Source organism: Apodemus sylvaticus, chromosome 8 (assembly GCF_947179515.1).
Source record: "Apodemus sylvaticus chromosome 8, mApoSyl1.1, whole genome shotgun sequence".
Classification (NCBI taxonomy): Eukaryota; Metazoa; Chordata; class Mammalia; order Rodentia; family Muridae; genus Apodemus; species Apodemus sylvaticus.
The window spans coordinates 66551907-66570811 of NC_067479.1; the positions used below are offsets into that span (position 1 = coordinate 66551907).

Here is an 18905-nt window from a genome sequence, read left to right on the forward strand (position 1 = left end):
AAACAAAACTAAATTAAAACACATCCCACACAGATAAAAAAGGATAATAAAATCACATTGTAAGGTGTTGGTGCTTTTATGAGTCTTTGCTGTGTGACTTTCAAAAAAATTAATACCGTAGGTCATTAAAATATACATTTCCCTTTGGCTTTATTTATTTTTTTTTTAATAAAAAGTAACGTCTACACACACACCTGAAGGAGTTCACCACTGGCTGCCTGACTCACTTGCTGGCACACACAGGCTAATTCCAGCCGGGGCCATCTCACTCCACAGCTGCTGTGTGTCTTCCATCTGGAGTCCTCCATCATGATTTTCAGTCAGTTATATCAACCTCAGGTGGGTCTTCAAATCCTGGTGTGGGGAGGGTAGTCTTCGAATCCTAGTTGAGCCCCCATCACTATGGGGTGAGGGATGATTATCTGGGGGGTACCAATGTATGGTCTGTGGGATGGACAGTTCTGGAGATTGCAAAGACCAAAGCACTGAGAAAGTGAAATGACAAGTGGACTGGGGGTGGGGCATTTTATAGGATCCTACGACCCTCCCTTTTCCTAAACCCCTTCCCTTCCCTCTCTTTGGTTCCCCCAGCATCCTTCCTTGGGCGGGCTCTTTCTTCCTATGGTTAGTTACCTACCGGCTGTAACAGCTGCAAAGTCCTGCAGGAACCAGAAGTGGCCCCCTTAAAGGAGCTCATGCTCTCCCCATTCTGCCTAAACTCCCCTGACTATCCCATGCTTCTGGTAAAGCTAAGACTGATAAAGCCACAGAGACTTGGCACCCTGGGGACACCGTAGAGCCTGTTCCAGCACCTCTTCAGATGGCCCTGCAGCTGGCTGCCTGGCAGGTTGATGACTCGCAGGACATTTCCCAGAACAGAGCTGGCATGTGTGAGTACAAGCCTACAAGGATCTGATCTTCTGTTATCCAATCAGATAAGGAGAATAAACAGGGTGGGATGTGACTCCACGTCTGCCAGGCGCTGGCATGGGAGCCCATTCTGTCCCCAGCAACACCCAACCCTAGGCCTCCTGCTTTGATTGCCCTTGGCAGACTCTACACAGGCTCCCAGGTGCTTCCTGGGGTTGGTGTGGAGAGAGCCTTGCATTGGGAGGCTCAGTAAGACAACACTACCCCATCCTGGCTGTGGGAAGCCCACCTCAGTGGGCCAGTCACTCTTCCACATGAATCCAGAGTTGGATGTGCGCATGCGGGCAGGTGAGACAGGTCGGCAGTTCACGAGGGGGCCCAGCACTGCAGGTCACTGAGGAGATCTTTGGGCCTGATGAACTTGTAGGCCACTCCTAGAATATGAAGACACTTGAGTGTGTCCTAGGCTGGGAGACTCTCCTCTCTGCTGTCTCTGGTCACTTATCGAGGAGCAAGAGGGTGCTACTTGATGCCACTAAAGTGTGAAGCTGTGATTCTTGACTTTAATGGCAGGAAAACCAACTAAGCCCATGAAATGAATCCTTTCCTCATGTTAACAATGTGCAGCAGCTCAGTAACTGCCAATGGAAAGCAGTGGCTTCTGGGAAATGACAGACAAGGCTTGAACTGATTTCCTTATGTACTCTTGACCCTCGTATGCCTCACTAATGTTGTCTTTGCAGTCAAAACAGCAAAGTCTGAGTTCAAATCCTCCTTGTTCTGAACCCATCCGTACAGAAACTTAACGCCCTGGAAAGACTTTATATTAGCAGCCATACTTGGGTTGGTTTTTCCTTTGCTGTAGCTGACTACCCGAGAGACTAGGAAAGAGGTCTTAAGAAATGGTAGTGTTCCTTTAAAAAATAGGTGTGATCTTTCTGAGAACTCTTCAAATTGTCCTAACTTGCAACAATTTAGCATTCCACAGAGTTTCTAATGCATTCAATTAAGAGATCAACAGAAAGGCTGCAGTCTGGACACAGCTACCGCATAGGGAACAGTGGTACTCTATAATTAGAAACTTCTGTGGTTCACAGATACACTAAAAATCCTTAAAACTCTGCCAAGCAGGTGAGACACAGTGTAATTAAAACATACTATTTATTCTGAGTTCTGTCAATTTAAGGCTTGTCAGAAAATGTTTCTGCAGTGAACACTGAGGCTGGAGTAAGCTTTCAGAGCTGTGGGATCTGGTGACAAGTTTCTTATCCACATGAGCTGTGCTTCTGCTACTTAGAATCCATGAAGAAAGTTTCAAAGTCCAGATTCATGTCAGACACAAGGGCATCCACGAAGTCCTCGATGGAAGGACACTTCTGCAGCATGCCTGCAAGCATCAAGACACTCGCGTTAGCACCCCGAGACACCAGGGGCAGGACAAAGGGCCACGGCCACCCTGGGGGACACTGTGACTTCTAAAACCAGAGGTTGGCTCTACGGTCCCACCATGAGAGGACAATTCAGCAAATCACAGGGAGCATGTGACCCAAAGCTGTTCATGACTTTAAAGCCGTTCATTCTTTAAGCAGCGCCTGGCTTAGTAACTTAGGCCCAAATGCATCTCCCAAGAATTCTATTTCTGTAGATATCAATTGGAATTACCAGATTGAATTTTTGAATTATTATTGACCAGGATAATTGAAATCTAAGCAGGCTGAGTTTTAAACACATTCTATACACGTCAACCTCAATGAGGTATTAATTCTTTTGTAGAAGTCTTGTATCCAAGTCCCTCAAGACATCCCTCATCAGCAGAAGGGAAGACAACTCAGACCCATAAAGCTCTGATGGTCCCAAGAGGCCACCCCAAAAGATGCCCCACAAATAAGACACACTGATGGACTCTGTTTCTGTGAAATTCAGAATGGGTCTGGAGAAAAAACAAAGTCGCACAGGGACCGTAGCAGTAGCCTTTGGGACAGGGTGTGAGGGGACATTCTGGAGTGATGGTTCTGCTCTCTGACTGGATAACAATTCAGTTTATACTCCTATTAAATTAATTGAATAGAACCGAAGAGATGCCTAAAATTTTTTACCATTATCCAATAACAAATGGCCAGCCTTGAAAACATACATACAAACAACATTATACGGACGGAAGAGGTTATAGTTAGAAATATATGCATATACATATGCATATGTGTATGTAACAACAGTGGGAAAAAAGCCATGGATGTGTAACACAACAAGGAGAGTATATGGGAAAGTTTGGAGGGAGGAAAGGGAGTGGAGTGGGGTGGGAAATGATGTAATTATAATCTCAAAAGAATAAAAAGAAAAATGAAAAATCACCAAAAGAACACTTAGCTCTAAACTTGTGTGTGGCCTTTAGAGGAGAAGCACAACACTGGGAACCTACAAGGTCTGCTGTCCACTAACTTGTCCAGGTACATGGCGCAGTTGGGCGATGTCTCAGGAGGACAATTTGAGGCTCTGAAGTAGAGCGGCCGGGGGTCAGACGGGGAACCCAACTAGGCACAGGAGGAACAAGACTGCGTGGACGACCACCAGCCACTGTGAGCTGGAGCGAGCAGTCACGTGGAGATGGCTGCAGTCAGCAGTGAGAAGAGACTGGGACGCAGGGATGGCTGCTCGGGGTCTACACACAGGAATGCAGCCGTCCCGCAGGCATGGACCACATGAGACGCAGGAGGTAAAAACTGCTCCCAATACGTGGAATCTACTAACGAGGCTGGTGCTGCTAAGAACAATAATAGTATGTTCATTTGAGCTACAGATTAAATAAAGTGTTTCTACTCTTTCCAGTTCAGATTTTAATAGTCCCATCTTGAGAAAACAGGGACAGAAAATTATGCTGCGATGCCTTTAGTTGTACAACTTAGAGTGCCATTTTCTTCTTTACAGTAAAATAACTTGCACGGATGGAAGCAGGCACTCCGCTTGTTCAGCTGTGTTGTGTGGCTGGTGTGAGCGAGAACCCTGATCCCTGAGGCCACTCCAGTAGCATCTTCTGTACTGCACCTTCCAGATGCAGGCAGTGCCATCAGCAGACTCCATCTGATTGGACAGCAGGGGACATGCCTTCCCAGGTTTCTTAAAGCAGAGCCCGTTTATAGGAAAATCTTTGAGCATGGTTTTCAATCAATTATTACACAATTTTCTTTTCATATCCGAAACATTTCTATAATTACATGGCTGCTTGTTTTTAATTAAACGACTATAACCGTCAGAGGGTGAAACCATTTATTCAGAGCCAACCCACACAGGTAAGTGTGACCATCCTGTGTCTTTGAAGTGGTTCACTTCAACTCAATACCCTGCCAGCCTCAGTGTGACCTGGCCTCATCCTCAGAACAGAGATACTCAGTACACATCCTGTGCCAAGTGCCCACCCCACACCATTCCTGCACCCCAAATGGTGACTGTGGCAACAAGAGAGAGATACAAACATCTTGGGCTTTCCTCAAAAAAATCTTGTCAGAGCTAAATGGCTTGGTGATTTCCTCTGTCATGTGATTGTTGAAGATGAAAGCACAGGAAGGAAGGACCAGGGACCTGGAGGATCAGGACGAGTAGCCGCCGGGCACCCAGCAGTGCCAACCACAGGTCCGAAGAGAAGAGCCCAAGTGTTTTTACAAGTATCAACATGACCTGATTCTACACATAGAATTAAAGACAAACCAGTGTTTCAGACAGCTTCACAAATGAGAAAAACCAAAGTTGGCTGTTATATTTATCAGTCCCAGTTAGTTTGTAGTCAACTCAACACAAGCTAGAATCATCTGGGAAGAGAAAATCTTAACTGAAAAAAAAAAAAAAAAAAACGCCATCATCAGACAGGAGAGTCTGTGGGGGGCTGGGGGATGAGGGGGTAGGGAGCACTTTCTTAATTAATGATTGACGTGGGAAAGCCCAGATCACTGTGAGCAGTGCCATTCCTGGGAGGTGTAAGAAAGGCAGAGGAACAACAGAGCTGTAATTACCGTTCCTCTACAGTCTGCTTCAGGTCCTGCTTCTGGGTTCCTGTCTGATGCTCCTGCCCTGACTTCCCTTCCTGAAGGACTGCAGGCTGAGGGGGACGCGAGAAAGCCAACGAGAACAGTATCCATTTACCTGTCCACCTACAAACTCAAAACACTTGGGCTTGAAAAAAACTGTTGTCAAAAATGTTCCCCTCTTCTTCAAGTCCGACTCTGGGAAGACTGAGAGTAGCTCTGTAGTGTCTGGGGAGACACAGTTCTCTGTGGAAATCAGCATGGGGGATGTGGATGCAAACACATAAGGACAGCTCTGTGCTCACAGGTGAGAAAAGGAAACCACCAGTGCCAGGAAATAAGGTCGAAGTGCATTCAGACACTCGCTGTGCCTGACAGGTTACAAAGAAAACCGGGCTTTAAGTCTCATGAACCTGCCTAACTTCAAGGGTCACCCAATAGCCAAGGAGTCATTAAGTAAGAACATTTAAACTTGTTTTTCTCATTTTTCCTGAGAGGCAAGCTGGCCAGCAAGAAAGACAGTACAAGGCAGAATCCCTGCAGCCTCACTGGCCCACTTCTAAGACCTTGTCTAACAACCTTGAAACACAGGGCAACTTACAATATTAACTGGATTCTAGAACTGACTGCTGAGGCAGGCAGGTTTCCAAGATGTGCCATGTGCTTCTGTCTAAGTGACTGCTAACACTGGGCTGGAGAGAGCGGAGGCAGAGATGGCTTACAGGGGTACAGAGCCGGCTGAGGTAGACTGGGGCTAATGGGACTGCTAGGGAACCGCCATTCAAAATGGAGTGTGCACTGAGAGCCAAGCATGACGGTAAGAGATTAGCCTCCTGGCTCTTTTTCTTTTTAAATGTATTTTATTATTTATGTTTTTAAAAAGAATTATTTATTTATATGAGTACACTGTAGCTGTCTTCAGACACACCAGAAGAGGGCATCAGATCCCATTACAGATGGTTGTGAGCCACCATGTGGTTGCTGGGAATTGAACTTAAGACCTCAGGAAGAGCAGTCAGTGCTCCTAACTGATGAGCCATCTCTCCAGCCCTCTGTATTTTATTTTTAATGTTTTTAATTGAAGTGGAATTACAGTGCGCCCCTCCTTCCTTTCCTCCCCCTAGCTCCTACTACTTACCCTCCCTTAAACCCCTCCCGTGTGCCCTCCCCAACTCTTAGGTTGTTAGCCTCTTTTGCTTTGATTATATTTGTTATTCACATACATGCACATCTTTATGCGCAAATATATATTAATAGGACTTGCTGAGTCTGCTTTTATTGTGTGTATGGCTTCAAGAATGAGCACCACATAGACTGTCCAACCAGAGGAGGGGCCATCCAGTTCTCATGGTTGTTGTTGGTTTTCTTGAAGCCTGGGAGTCTGATTCTATAACACATGTTCTTTAGGCACTAGGATACAGTTTTCATGGTCTCTGATTTTGTGATATAATAACTATCCTAAGAGAGCTGTGTTTAGATTATCAGTATCCTTTATGTGATAATCCCTAAATGTGGAGAAATCCTGGACACCTACCCCTTGATGTTGCACACACCAACAAACCCATTGTTCCCAGCCAGAATGCCCAGTAGGTCTGGGCAAGCACCCTGCCTCTCCAGAAGCACACTAGAGCAGTCAACTGTAACTATTTCAAAGGAGACAGAGACAGAAAAAACTGGTTTGTGTTGGCTGAGGAGCAACCTGTAATGGCCAGAAAGGTTCTGCCCAGGCAGTGTGTGACTGGAACACTCAGGAGACTGGAACAGATAGACACTCAGTCCTCAACCCGAGGCCTCTTCCCATCAGGGCACATGTTGAATGCTAGTTTGTGGCTGGGACAGTGTTCTACATACTTAGGGAGGAAAGGTGCCAAGCTTCTGGGTATTTTCTGGGTGGCCTCATGTATCTATGGCAAGTCCTTGCAATAGAAGCTATTTATACATGCATCTATACCTCACCAAGGAAAGTCCTTATTCACTCCAGGACAAGGTAGAGAGTATACGTCCAAGCCCAAGCACATGCCCATGACTGTACTGAAGAGTAAATATGTAGAGTAAGCGCCAGCCAGATCTTTAATACACCAACCCAGTTGTGCCTGCACTCTTTAGGCCCTGGGAGTGCCCTGCTGGGGGCACAGCTAATGCTGCTATTTGCAAACATGGCTGAACGCAGCTGCCTGGCCGCTGGCGTGTGTATGCTTCTGAACCAGCTGGCCCTGCAGAGACAGAACCTTGTCTGGCTCCTTTACTAAGTGCCTGGGGTGAAATGGTTTGTGTATGGGTTAGAGAATGCAGGGGATTACCAGCAATTAAAAACATCAGGATTTGTTTAAGCCTTGAAAGAGAAGTTAAAGAGTTACATCTCCCCTTTGAATCTAGTTCATAGATTGTTCAACAGCAAGCAAAGATGTCCAATAAAATAAATGTGTGGTTGTGTTTGATAAAAAGTTCAGTGAAAGACAAAGGAAGATCAGTGAAGAAGCTATAAAGAGAAACTCTGTAAGGGGTTTTCCAATATACTTCTTCATTCATTTTTGATATTTATGCCACAGAATCCAGTGTGAACTAAAGACTAACAAATAAATCACCTATACTTTATTAGGAAGATATTTTATATAAAAATCCTGAGACTCTGTGTCATAGAAATAGTGGGTGTAAAGAGATGAGACCGGTGTCACTGGTGTCTGTGCGGGATGGCAGGGAGACGGTGGCTGGAGAGGAGAGGGGGATGGCCAACCTCCAGGAACACGTGGGGTGGGGCTGTCTCCACAGACATGGGTCCTCTTAAAACCGGTTCTTTGCATAAGAAGCCAGGACAGGGACATTTTCTGTTTGTGGGCTTTGTAGGTGCTGGAGTGTTTGGGGGTGGGATGGGTGTGAACTCCCAGGAGACAGAAGGCCTGGAGCTCTCTATCTGGAAGACAGGCACATGACACCTGATAAATCAGGAGAGCCAGTGTTCAGAGCAAGCCTGCCAGGACAAACAGCCCACTGCACCTTTACAATAAAGCTGAAGAGGTTCTTCCACCTAGCTAGTTAAATTCTTTCAGACCACTTCCTACTTGAGCTGTTAGGGACGATCTGGGAAACTGATGAGCCTCAAGTCCCTAAAGGAAAAGACCGATTCTGCTCCCAGGCCAGCAGGCCACTTACAAAAACCAACCCAGGAGCCACTAGGTAACCACAGAGGTGCTGTGCAGGTGTGAGTGTGGGGTTGACAAGGACTTCTCTGGCACCACATTGCATTTTGTAACTTAAGATATCAGTCTGATGCTCCCCTTCTGACTTAGGTATTTTCTTTTGAAGAAATGGAAGAGGAGAGCAGAGAGAGAGAGAAAAACATTCTTCCCTTCTTCTTCTGTCAGTAGAGTGAACATCGAGAAAGCCTTGGATGATCAGCTGGATGAGAGTCTCTGGACCAGGCTCCTGATGTCCCATCCTGCTAGGATCAACAGGAGGAAAGGCAGAAGTGCTAGAGTTTAAGAGCCTCAAAGTTTATAAAACTGGCTTAAGGTCACGTACTTTGCTAGACTGTTATACAGATTAAATAAGATAGTGTTTAAGGCAGGAAAACGCTTAGTAACTGGTGACAGTAACCTTCAGCCTCAGGGGTCTGAAAACCTGCTTTCCAGCTCAGGAGCTGATGGACGAGGCTACTTATTATTTTTGTACAAGCTGAATTCCAGGACACTGCTCTGTGATTAAGTATTTAGGTTATTATCACAAAACTTACAACCACAAGCTAATTACCCAGCCCATGAATCATTGCTTATTTTACTTTTTTCTGCTTCTTGCCCTCTGCTTAAAACAAAACAAAACAAAACAAAATAAAACAGCAACAAAACAAAACAAAACAAAACAAAAACCCGAGATAGCTAATATTCAATAAAGCAAGCAAACAAATGAAGGTGTTACTAAAATCACCCCAACTGCTAGCCTGATAGAGCTATATTAAGGTTTCTTTAAAACACATTACTGGGTGATGAAAAATTCTGTAAACAGACCCTGGGGGCAATTAGACAATCTTGTAAATGCAAATCCTTGTGAACAGAACACTGAACTGGCTAAATGGTAGGTCACAGATGGCTCAGGTGGCACACGCATGAGGACACAAGTTCAGTTCCTCAGCACCCACAGAAAAGCCTGGAGCAGAGACAGTGGCTCCCTTTCTGAACTGCTGGGTTTCGGGTTTAGCGAGAGAGCCTGTATCAAACAACGAGATGACTAGAGAATGAGGAAGATAGCTAATATTGGCCTCTTGCTCCTGCTCATGTGTGCACCCCACCCAACAAAAACCACACACAACGACTTTATATTGTGTATACTTGACCACAGCCGAAACAGAGGAGAAATCAGAAGCGCTCCAGTGCAGTTTGTGGTAGTCTGGGTCAAAATGCTAACCGGCATCTACAGAGAAGCAGATTACCTTAAAGAGACTCAGGAATTCACGAGGAGGTCTGAAACCCATCCTCAACACCATGACTAATTCTAAAAATCCTCTGTAATAGCTAATGGCTATTTTTTTTTATTCCAAAATAATTACATGTGCCAAACTCAGTTCAGACCAATTGGGAACTGTAGCTACAAAGGCTGCCTGACGCCTGAAAGATGTTTAGCTACTTTTATGAGATTGGAATTCCCATTCCAAGTCTGTCTCTCCCAAGCCCCGGGCAACTGTGCGGCTCACCTTCCCCACTTTGAAGTTCTTCCTTGCTACGCAGCAGTGGCTACCCACACCTACGGCTGAGGGTGGGTCCCACTGTCTCCCATCAGCTCCTGAGGGAACTGCCAGCAAGTCAAGTTCCTCCCTTGCTCGGAACTGAAGGCTGGCTGCTCCTAGAGCAGCATTAGCATCTGTGGCTGTTCAAACAGGCAGCATCACTGAGCCATGCTCAAGCACAGCCTCTGAACTTCTCCAACAGGCGTGGCCCCCACGGGTGCTCTGTGCACACTGGTTGGATCTCATTTCATCATCAGATAGAATCGTTCTCCTCACAATTACATTTCTGGGTCACAAAACCTTTTGCCTTTTGCAGTTCAATGTCTTCCCGAGGCCAACATGCCCACACATTAAATAAAGACACACCACACCCTCTTAAAAAACTCAGCTCCCGTGACAAAAAAAAAGGGCCTCAGCCTTGAGAATGCAGGTGCTCCCTTTCATTTCTTCCTCCCACAGAGCCCTAGGCTATTTCTGAGGCTAAGTTGGGTGAATATCTGAATAAGGAAAAATGAAGGATTCCATTTACTTGGCTATTATGCCATCTGCCTTTATTACTGAAAGCATGTCATAATCCCAGTGCTCCCAGCTCTGGATGTGGTGTCGTGACACACATCTTCACTTACCCCTGGATAAAGCTGTTTGAGAAAAGGAGGTTTCTGCCAGTGAACATGTTTAAGAACTGCTCTTGCGTTCAGCCTTGGCAGATCTGATTTTACTGTTGCAGCTGTTGGCCGCAGCTGGGGCACCACTTTGCAGATTTGTCTCTCCGAGAGACTTGGAGAGCTCGGCAGCATCAACTTCTTTAGCATCAGTGTATTTCTGATGATGCAGTTCAATCACCAACAATTACAAAGGAATGAGGGGAAAAATACAGCAGAACATGCAGGCAAGGACTTCCACAGCAAGGACTGCCTACTATAACCCAAAAAGGACGCTGAAGGAATTATCAGCCCAGGCGAGATGAGTCAATGCCCCAGTTGAAATTCAAGTTCTGTCTTTGCTACTAGGTGACCTCATGCAACTGAGTTACTAAGCACCCTGGACTGCTCAAAGGATTAAGCAATAAATGCGATGCACACAGCACTTGGCAAATCAGAGACCCTGAACACAAGCTTTTAGTTGTAGTTTTTGCTACAGTTCTCATCACCTTTGCTACATTTGTAACTCTCTCCTATACATTAAACTCTAAAACACAAAGTCAGACCATTTGCTAAGATTCAATAGAAAGCCTTAATGCTTGGAAAAAATCAATATATAAGAGTATTTATTATTTTTATGATAATTTCATGTTAGTGTGAAAGGTGTGTGCATGATGCCAATTTCACAATCTACATTCATCATCATTAATGCTAATCTAGATCAGTTTCCTTTTAGATTCTTGAGAGACTCATACGTAGAAGATTGTGCTGATTGCTAAAGGACACTTTCCCACTTTGATGCTCTCTGGCAACATTTCCCACAGGAGATGGCTTAGCAAATGGTAGCTTTAATAATTTCTTAAAGAATTACTTTTAATTATGTATATGTGGACTATGTGTATGTGTATGATTTCAGGTGCCCCAGGAGGGCAGAGGTATTAGATCACCTGAACTGGAGTTATAGGCAGTTGTGGGCTACTTGTCCTGAGTGCAGAGAACCACATTTAGATTCTCTGCAAGAAAAGGATTTGCTCTTAACTGCTGAGTCAGCTCTGCAGATGCTCAGCTTCGTTTCTTTGACTGACATCTACTCTAACTGCTGCACACGTCACTGTAGGTGAGTGTTCCCAGTGTTCTGCTGGTGTATCCCCAGCACCAGTCCACTTAGAAGCTCAAGGCCTCAAGAGTATTGGGCCAGAAAACTGGGACTCCAATCAGAGAGCCAGGGAAGTGACACCAGCTTTTCTAATGTGCTTTATGGCCACTGTTCACATGCACAGTCCCAATCTCAAGTTAAGAATGACATGGGGGGGGGGTGTGGGAAGGGGGTGGGAGGAGGTGGAGAGATGGCTCAGTGGTTAAGAGTCCACAACCATCTCTAATGGAATCTGATGCCCTCTTCTGGTGTGTCTAGATACAGCGACAGTGTACTTATATACATAAAATAAATAAATTAATCTTTTAATTTTTTTTTTTAAGAAGACAACTGGAGCCCCGCTCAGTGGTGAACAACTTTAATTCTGTGTGAGAAAAAGAGACCTTATCTCAACCTGGCCCCCCCCCAAAACAAAACAATACCATCTGGAGGCTAGAGAGATGCCCCACTTGGTAAAACGTTTGCCAAAAAGCACAAAGGCCTAGGATTAATGCCCAGGACCTCGGGTACGTAAAACCTGGGTGTAGGGCATGGGTTTGCAAGCCCAGAAGTGGACAGATGGACACAATTGGGTCCCTGGGGCTTGGCAGCCAGCCATGTAAGCTGCTGGTTTAGTGGAGAGCCCTGTCTCAAAAATGTGGTGATATGATGAAGGAAGATCCCTGATAATGATCTCTGCAAGCCTCACATATTTTTACATACTCACAAACATGTATATATACATACATACACATACAAAGAACATCATATGTGCAAACTATTATTGTTTTATGATGTTCCTATTAAGTAATCAATCCATGGAAATATATTATCTATATGCTATTTTGAAAATGTATAAACACATCTGAGCATGTTTTAAACAACGTGTTTACTTTCAGTGTGTGTGTGTGTGTGTGTGTGTGAGGTTATACCATGAGTTCAGAGTACAACTGTGTGAAACTGGTTCTTTCCTTCTACCTTTATGTGGGCTCAAGGTTTTGAACTCAGGTCATTGAGTCTACACGGCAAGTGCCTTTACCCACTTGAGCCATCTAACCATCCCTACCCATAAGTTTCTGAGAGAGAATTTCAGCATGTGGCCCAGGGTAGCCTTGACTCTGCAATACCTCTGTCTTTGCCTCTTGAGTGCTAGGATTATAGATGTGTACCATAATGTCTGACACTTACATTCTTTACAGAGGACATAATGGAAATAAAAATAGAACATTGGTATACTTTTCTGGTTGAATTTGCTTGCCAGAAGCTATTGACTGTAACTGGGGATATCTCAGTTCTGAAATGAAGCTAAACTCCAGATACTCTTCTGAACTGTTACACAAGAGAAGGGCTTGAGCACATTTATATATCAAATAGAATATGAATACAACAGCTTACTCTACATCAGAAGAAACTATTAAAGGGAGCAGAAAATACTAAACATCAGAAGTGACAAGTGAGCTGAAGAAGACAGGAATGAGGGCGTTACTTCCAGAAAGCATAGAAGGTGCCTTCTTGAAGTCAAGGCAAACCAAGTGCCACTGACTGTTGCTGTTGGAGGACATTTAATCATGCAGTGAACCCTGAGACTGCATTGTTTACTGGAACATCCTGTTTCCAGTTGTGGTGTGGCCCAGCCCTTAGTACATACTTTAATCCCTCTGGCTAGAATACAGATACGCCCTTAGTGCTTATCTTTAATCCCAAATAATGAAGGTAAGGTTAGTTTATAGAAGGAAGCACCCATATTTGAAAGAGACGTCTAACTGAGCACAAAGTGATAAATCAAAGAAAGATTTGACAGAATAGAATATTCCCGACTCTCTTGAGAACAGACAGGAAAGAGAGACTATTTAAGAGAGCCCAGAGGAGAAGGGCAGTTTTACCAGGGCAGATAGAGCAGGTGAAGACAGAACAATCCAGAGAATGAGAAGGAGCCAGAAGATTAGAACATACTGACAAAGTTATTCTGAGGCCAAGCAGAGCAATTCAGTCAGAGGCCAAGAGAGAAGCCAGACTGAATCAGTCAGCTTGGAGGGGAGTTTGAGCCAGAACAGCTGAGTTGAACCAGACAGTCAGAGTCCAGAAAACTTGAAAGCCATAAGCCTCATGGTAGCTCATACCTGGGGGGTGTGAGGAAAGGGGAATATTTAGTTGTTGCCAAGGAGGCTCTAGCCTGGGGGAAATGGGTTATCTAGAATTCATCAGGGTATCTGACAGGAACATAGATAGCTAGTACAAACTTTTAAAACAGCCTGTCTTCAAAAGCTAGGGCATCTGGCTGTGATCTTCTGCAAAGTTTTCTCAAGGTGTCTGTGGACTGTGACTGGCTCGCAGTTTGACTGAAGGTTCATTTACTCCAGGTAGCAGCAGGGCAGCTGAGGAGAATCCAACTTAAGAGTCAAATGGCCCCATCCCCCAACAGATTTTTCTTGTTTGCAGAAAACACACATCAGAAAACACACTAACCGACATTTGCTAACACTTACAGCACCTTCAAACAAAGGCTAACACCTCAGTTGTACCCAGTGCACCTGGGAGATGACTCCCTCTCCCTGGTGTCAGTTTCCAAGGTTCAGATTGTGATTGCTGAGCCCCTGTTCTTAGGAAGGACGTCACAATGGCAGGAGAGGGTGGTGGAGGGTGTTTACTATATGGTACCAGAAAACAGGAAAAGACAAGCCAGGGTCTGTGCTATCCTCCCAAGGAACCACCCTCTGTGACCTGATTCCTGCAACTCCTCAGACAGCACCACCAATCAGGGACAAAGCCTGCAAATGGAAGCCTGTGGGGACATTTTATAATGTAACCTTAAAGTCATATATTTAACAAATCTCTACTGGAGGCTATGATCTCACTGAGCCACAGGAAAGGGCTGTAGATAGAATTGGGGCATGATGTCAGTTTAGAATTCAAACTTTACTGAGGATAGAGACCATGATAAATCAGTTTGGTAAACTGATTTACATTAAGTCAGAGTAAACAAGGTGGTTCAGAGATAGGAGAGACCTCTCTCACTACAGAAAGAAGTGCAAGAGAGTTTACCTAAACTGCTGACCAACTTACCACAAATCATCAGAATGATCTATATCTACTATCAGTTTTGCTTGACATGATAAAATTTTTAAAAAGCATCTTATCCTAGTCAGGCATGGCAAGAGACCCCTGTATTCCCTGTACTCAGGAGGTAGAAGGATTAACCTCCGGGCCAACTTAGACTGCACATTAAAGCCTAGGTAAGAAACAGAACCGCTTTCTCTAAACATCTTACTCCTCATGTTTAATCTCTCTCTGTGGGGTTTCCCGAGTCGCTTACACTCCAGGGCAGGTACCAGGGAGCCCAGGCCCTGGGCCTCTCAGCTTGTTTTGGCATCTGCCTCCATCCCCGGGGCACAGATGCTGGCTCAGACAGGCAGAACTTGTCGTATGCTAATGCTTATCTCTTCTTGAAAATTCCACTTGATTAAAAAAATTCAAAAGCAAACAGACATTAAAGAATAAACTTTAGAATACTAACCATGCAAAGGTAGTGTGTGCCCACTGTGCCTGCCAGCTTCCTGCCACAATGCCAATTATTTGGGGATTTATCAGGCTGCATGATTAAAAGTTAACTGCGTGTTTTAAAAACTGGAAATAATAACTACTAATTTTCCGTGTTAAAGAACATATAAAATGTGTTTCCTAAATAGCCACATCTATATTTTGACTACAGGGAAAATCAATCATGCTGGTGCTGAGTAATGACTGTTTACTTGGCTTTCCCACATAGGGCATCATCAGACCTCTGGGGACAGCCAGGCCCTGCAGCTCCTTGACTGTGGTCATGTTTGTCTTGTACAAACTACACCACCAGCAAAGCCACACAATAAGAACACCTGGTTATGTTAGTTAGGTTAGTAACTGTCTTCTTGGACAAAACCAGGCAAACCTTGGTGGTGCACTGCCAAGGCAAAAAACTTTTAAGATAGGCCAAGCAAACCGCATCAATTTGAGTGAATGTGCCATCTTGTCAATGGGCACTGTGTTACTAGGAACTGACCCTGACTTCTGGTGAAGCAGGCTCCACTGTCAGCACTGTCTGGGCGGAAGGGCTTCTGAGAGCAGTGCCATCTGGACTCCTTTGGCGGCACAGGGCTTGAATACTCTTGCTTGACACTTCTTGCTTTCTACTCTACACTGTGACCAAACCACAGGGCATCAGAGCTGGCTTTGGATTCTTTGTCCCATTGTAGCATCTACACATTAAACTCTGCTGGCCACTGTATCTCATAGTTCTCAGCTGCCTAAACAACATGATGATCTCTCCGGGGTTAAAGCCTGGAGCTTATAAAACCACCATGACATCTTACTCCTTCACTCCAATGCCAGGACACACTGAGAACATTTTATGAATATTTTTCAGTTTGTTTCTGGCCCTCCAAATGTCTATTCTCCTAGTACCCCTAAGTATGACAACAGCCAGAGGGTTATTTAACTCAACCTTTGCCATGGTCCTCTGCTTCGGCATCTGTCTTTGATAGCAAGGGACTCTATCAGAAGTAAGTCTGCCTTCAGCACTGTCTGGTCCCTCAGAGTCCTCAAACAAATGCCTGCAGTCTGCAGAGCCCTGGACAGCCTGGTGTCTCCTCTTCCTAGCTGCACTTGTATCACTTTACTCCAATAGAATCTACGTGCCTTTACATCCCACCCTCGCCCCCAAGTCTGTGGTGGTTTGAATATACTTGGCCCAGGGAGTGGCGCTATTAGGGGTGGCCTTGTTGAAGAAAGTGTGCCACTGTGGGTGTGGGCTTTAATAACCTCATCCTAGTTGCCTGGAAGTCAGTCTTCCTAACTTTCTTCAGATGAAGATGTAGAACTCTCAGCTCCTCCTGAACCATGCCTGCCTAGTCACTGCCATGCTCCCACTTTGATGATAATGGATTGAACCTCTGAACCTGTAAGCCAGCCCCAATTAAATGTTTCCTTATAAGAGTTGCCTTGGTCATGGTGTCTGTTCACAGCAGTAAACCCCTAACTAACACACTGTTAGAGCAGTAATGGTTGCCAGGAAGCAAAAAATGTAGCCCCATATCATAGCCTCAATGTAATCACAAGCAGGCCATCAATATTTACTCAAATCCAGTAATGTGCAGAGCCCCCATGTGGTCCAGAGCTAGCCAGTTCCCTGGTGGTCAGCATCCTGTGCTGTGAGGACATATTTGTTACAGCTAAAAGGCCAATACAGAGTGTGGCTGATGAAATGTGTGCCTTGTCCCCATCACCTCCCAAGTCCCACCCAGAGTTCCCTTGGCTCTTGACTGGTCTTGTCTCTGCAGGTTCCTCTGTCCCTCCTTATCCAAACCTTAACAGCTTTGCTGAGTGCTTCTCAGACATGAGGTAAAATGATTTCACAGTTTCAGTTATCTGGTCTACTGATGATTGGGTTGAGGATGTGATTTGAGGACAGAAGACCATGGGGCAGCACACCTCTCCTCACAGGGACATAGGAGCCTTACAACTTGTCACTGCCAGCCACTCCTCACCAGCTGGATGAGATGCCATCTGCCAAGCTCATAAGAAAGGTTCTACCTGTTTATCTTCCACAGTATTGGGGGGCGGGGTGGGATGGGATGACTGGGTTCACACCACACAGACCAAAGCTAGGGAAGGGTTGGATGGCATTCTCTGAGAGAGAAGCTACATAACTGATGAGAATTCCTCTCCATGGGAAATCTATCTGCTCTGTCCATTCACTGCTTTCAATGTCTGTGTCAGTGTGTGGCACGAGCCATGTAGGAAAGACTCTGGCAAGTGAGTGAGTTTTCTGGAGATGGCCCACTGTTTTCCGTGGCTGCCATGGGTGTGCTCTGTGAGACAAGAACCCCAGAGCCTGCATCCCAGGACTGCCTCTCACTGCTGATGTGCCTCTCCGCCACTGTTACATAGCCTAATGATTCCTGGGCACCAGCGCACCCTATTGGGCAAATTTCCTGTAGATCAATATGAAAATGAACTTTCATATAATAATACAGTTTAGGCGAATTAACAACTTTATAGAATTCCTGATTTGATTCAAGTAATTTTAGGAAAAAAGTTTAAGTAGATGGTGTTAGTTGTTTTGGCAGAAAGATATAATACAGTTAGAATCAAGAATAGAATGTGCCCCCTCCTCATACAATAGTAAGCAAAGGCTGCATTATAAGGAATACAATAAGCCTTCATAAATTGCACTTAGAAGAGAAATAGGCTTGGGACAGATTTGTGATCGAGGGAAAACATTCATTCTAGGTCAGGTCCAAGGATGAGACCACAGGTGTGCAGTGTGATAAAGCAAGGCCGTGTGAAATTGTTGCTGTGAACTTATAATGAGCTTACAGAATGAAACTGTTTTGAACTTACTATCAGCATCCTTCCGTAACTCCCTTTTGTGTAACATTTTATCTGTGAGGTAATTTTATAAAGAACTTTTGTGTAAGAAGCTATAAAAAGGCTGAAACTAAAAATAAGGTATGTATATCTTATATACGTACAAATACAGATAGATATATGTAGGTATATTTGTACGTATATAAGTATGGATATGCACTTGTGAAAATGAATGAAACTGGTGGCTGGGCCCACCGAGTGTGTGTGTGTGTGTGTGTGTGTGTGTTTGTGTGTGTGTGTACATGTATGACTTTCTATCCCTTTCTTACCAGGCACCTGCCGCAGATCCCACATAATTGAGATTTGTTCTCTATCAGCACTATCAGGATTGGCCATCTGCTATCAGCACTGACCCCAGGTGCCAATGCTATGTCTTGCTGCCTTCCTCAGTTTACCTGGATATTGAGTTAGCTTTTGACTAGTGTGGGCACACAGGGCCATATTTGAGGCTCCAGATTTCATCTCAGTGTGGTGCTACTGATCTAGGTGCTCAAGATGTGGCCACTGGGAACTCTGTCAGCATGCTCACTGCCAGTAACACACTTGCCACTTCTGAGCATGGCACCAAAAGGTACTCCTGGATCATTTCCAGAGTCTTCCCTGCTCTGGGCCTAGAATCAGCCAACCATTTCCCTCAAGAGTCCTGGTTGCAATTCAAGGAGGATGGTGTAAATCCATGTCTGCATGGAAGTTGTAAACCTGTGTCTGGGTAGATGGTGTGACCTCATGTTTGGGTGGATGATGTGAATCTATGATTAGGTGCATGGTGTGACCCAGTGTCTGCATGCTGGGAGTCTTCCATGCCTGGTTCTAAGAAGGCTTTTAAAGAAGAGCAAATATCTGAGTTGATTGCTTTTATTAATCTCCTTGGGGTGACCTTTGGGAGTATAAGCTATAATCCTTTGGCTTGTTTTTGTGAACATAAATAATATCTAAAGAGCTAGAAGAGATGATTCAGAATAGTTATGGCAAGGTGAATGCATTTTGCTCCTATAAAGATTTGCACAAATGCAAAGTAGTAAATGATTTTAATCAGTTTAAGGTCAGGCCTTGAGGGCTTTCTAGACCTTTTCTGTGAGTCACTTAGGAAGGGAGTTTCAGTTTCCTGAGAACTGACTCATTTA

General features: G+C 44.8%; 1 protein-coding gene across 1 annotated transcript in view; it reads right to left on the bottom strand.

Annotated features, from left to right (window-relative positions):
• Positions 1–2012: 2012 nt before the first annotated feature.
• Mipep (mitochondrial intermediate peptidase) overlaps positions 2013–18905 on the bottom strand; it is a 128539-nt gene continuing 111646 nt past the window's right edge. The window contains exon 19 of the mRNA XM_052191265.1: positions 2013–2257. Within this exon, the coding sequence (XP_052047225.1) occupies positions 2160–2257 (98 nt within the window). The 3' untranslated portion in view covers positions 2013–2159. The remainder of the gene's footprint in view (positions 2258–18905) is intronic.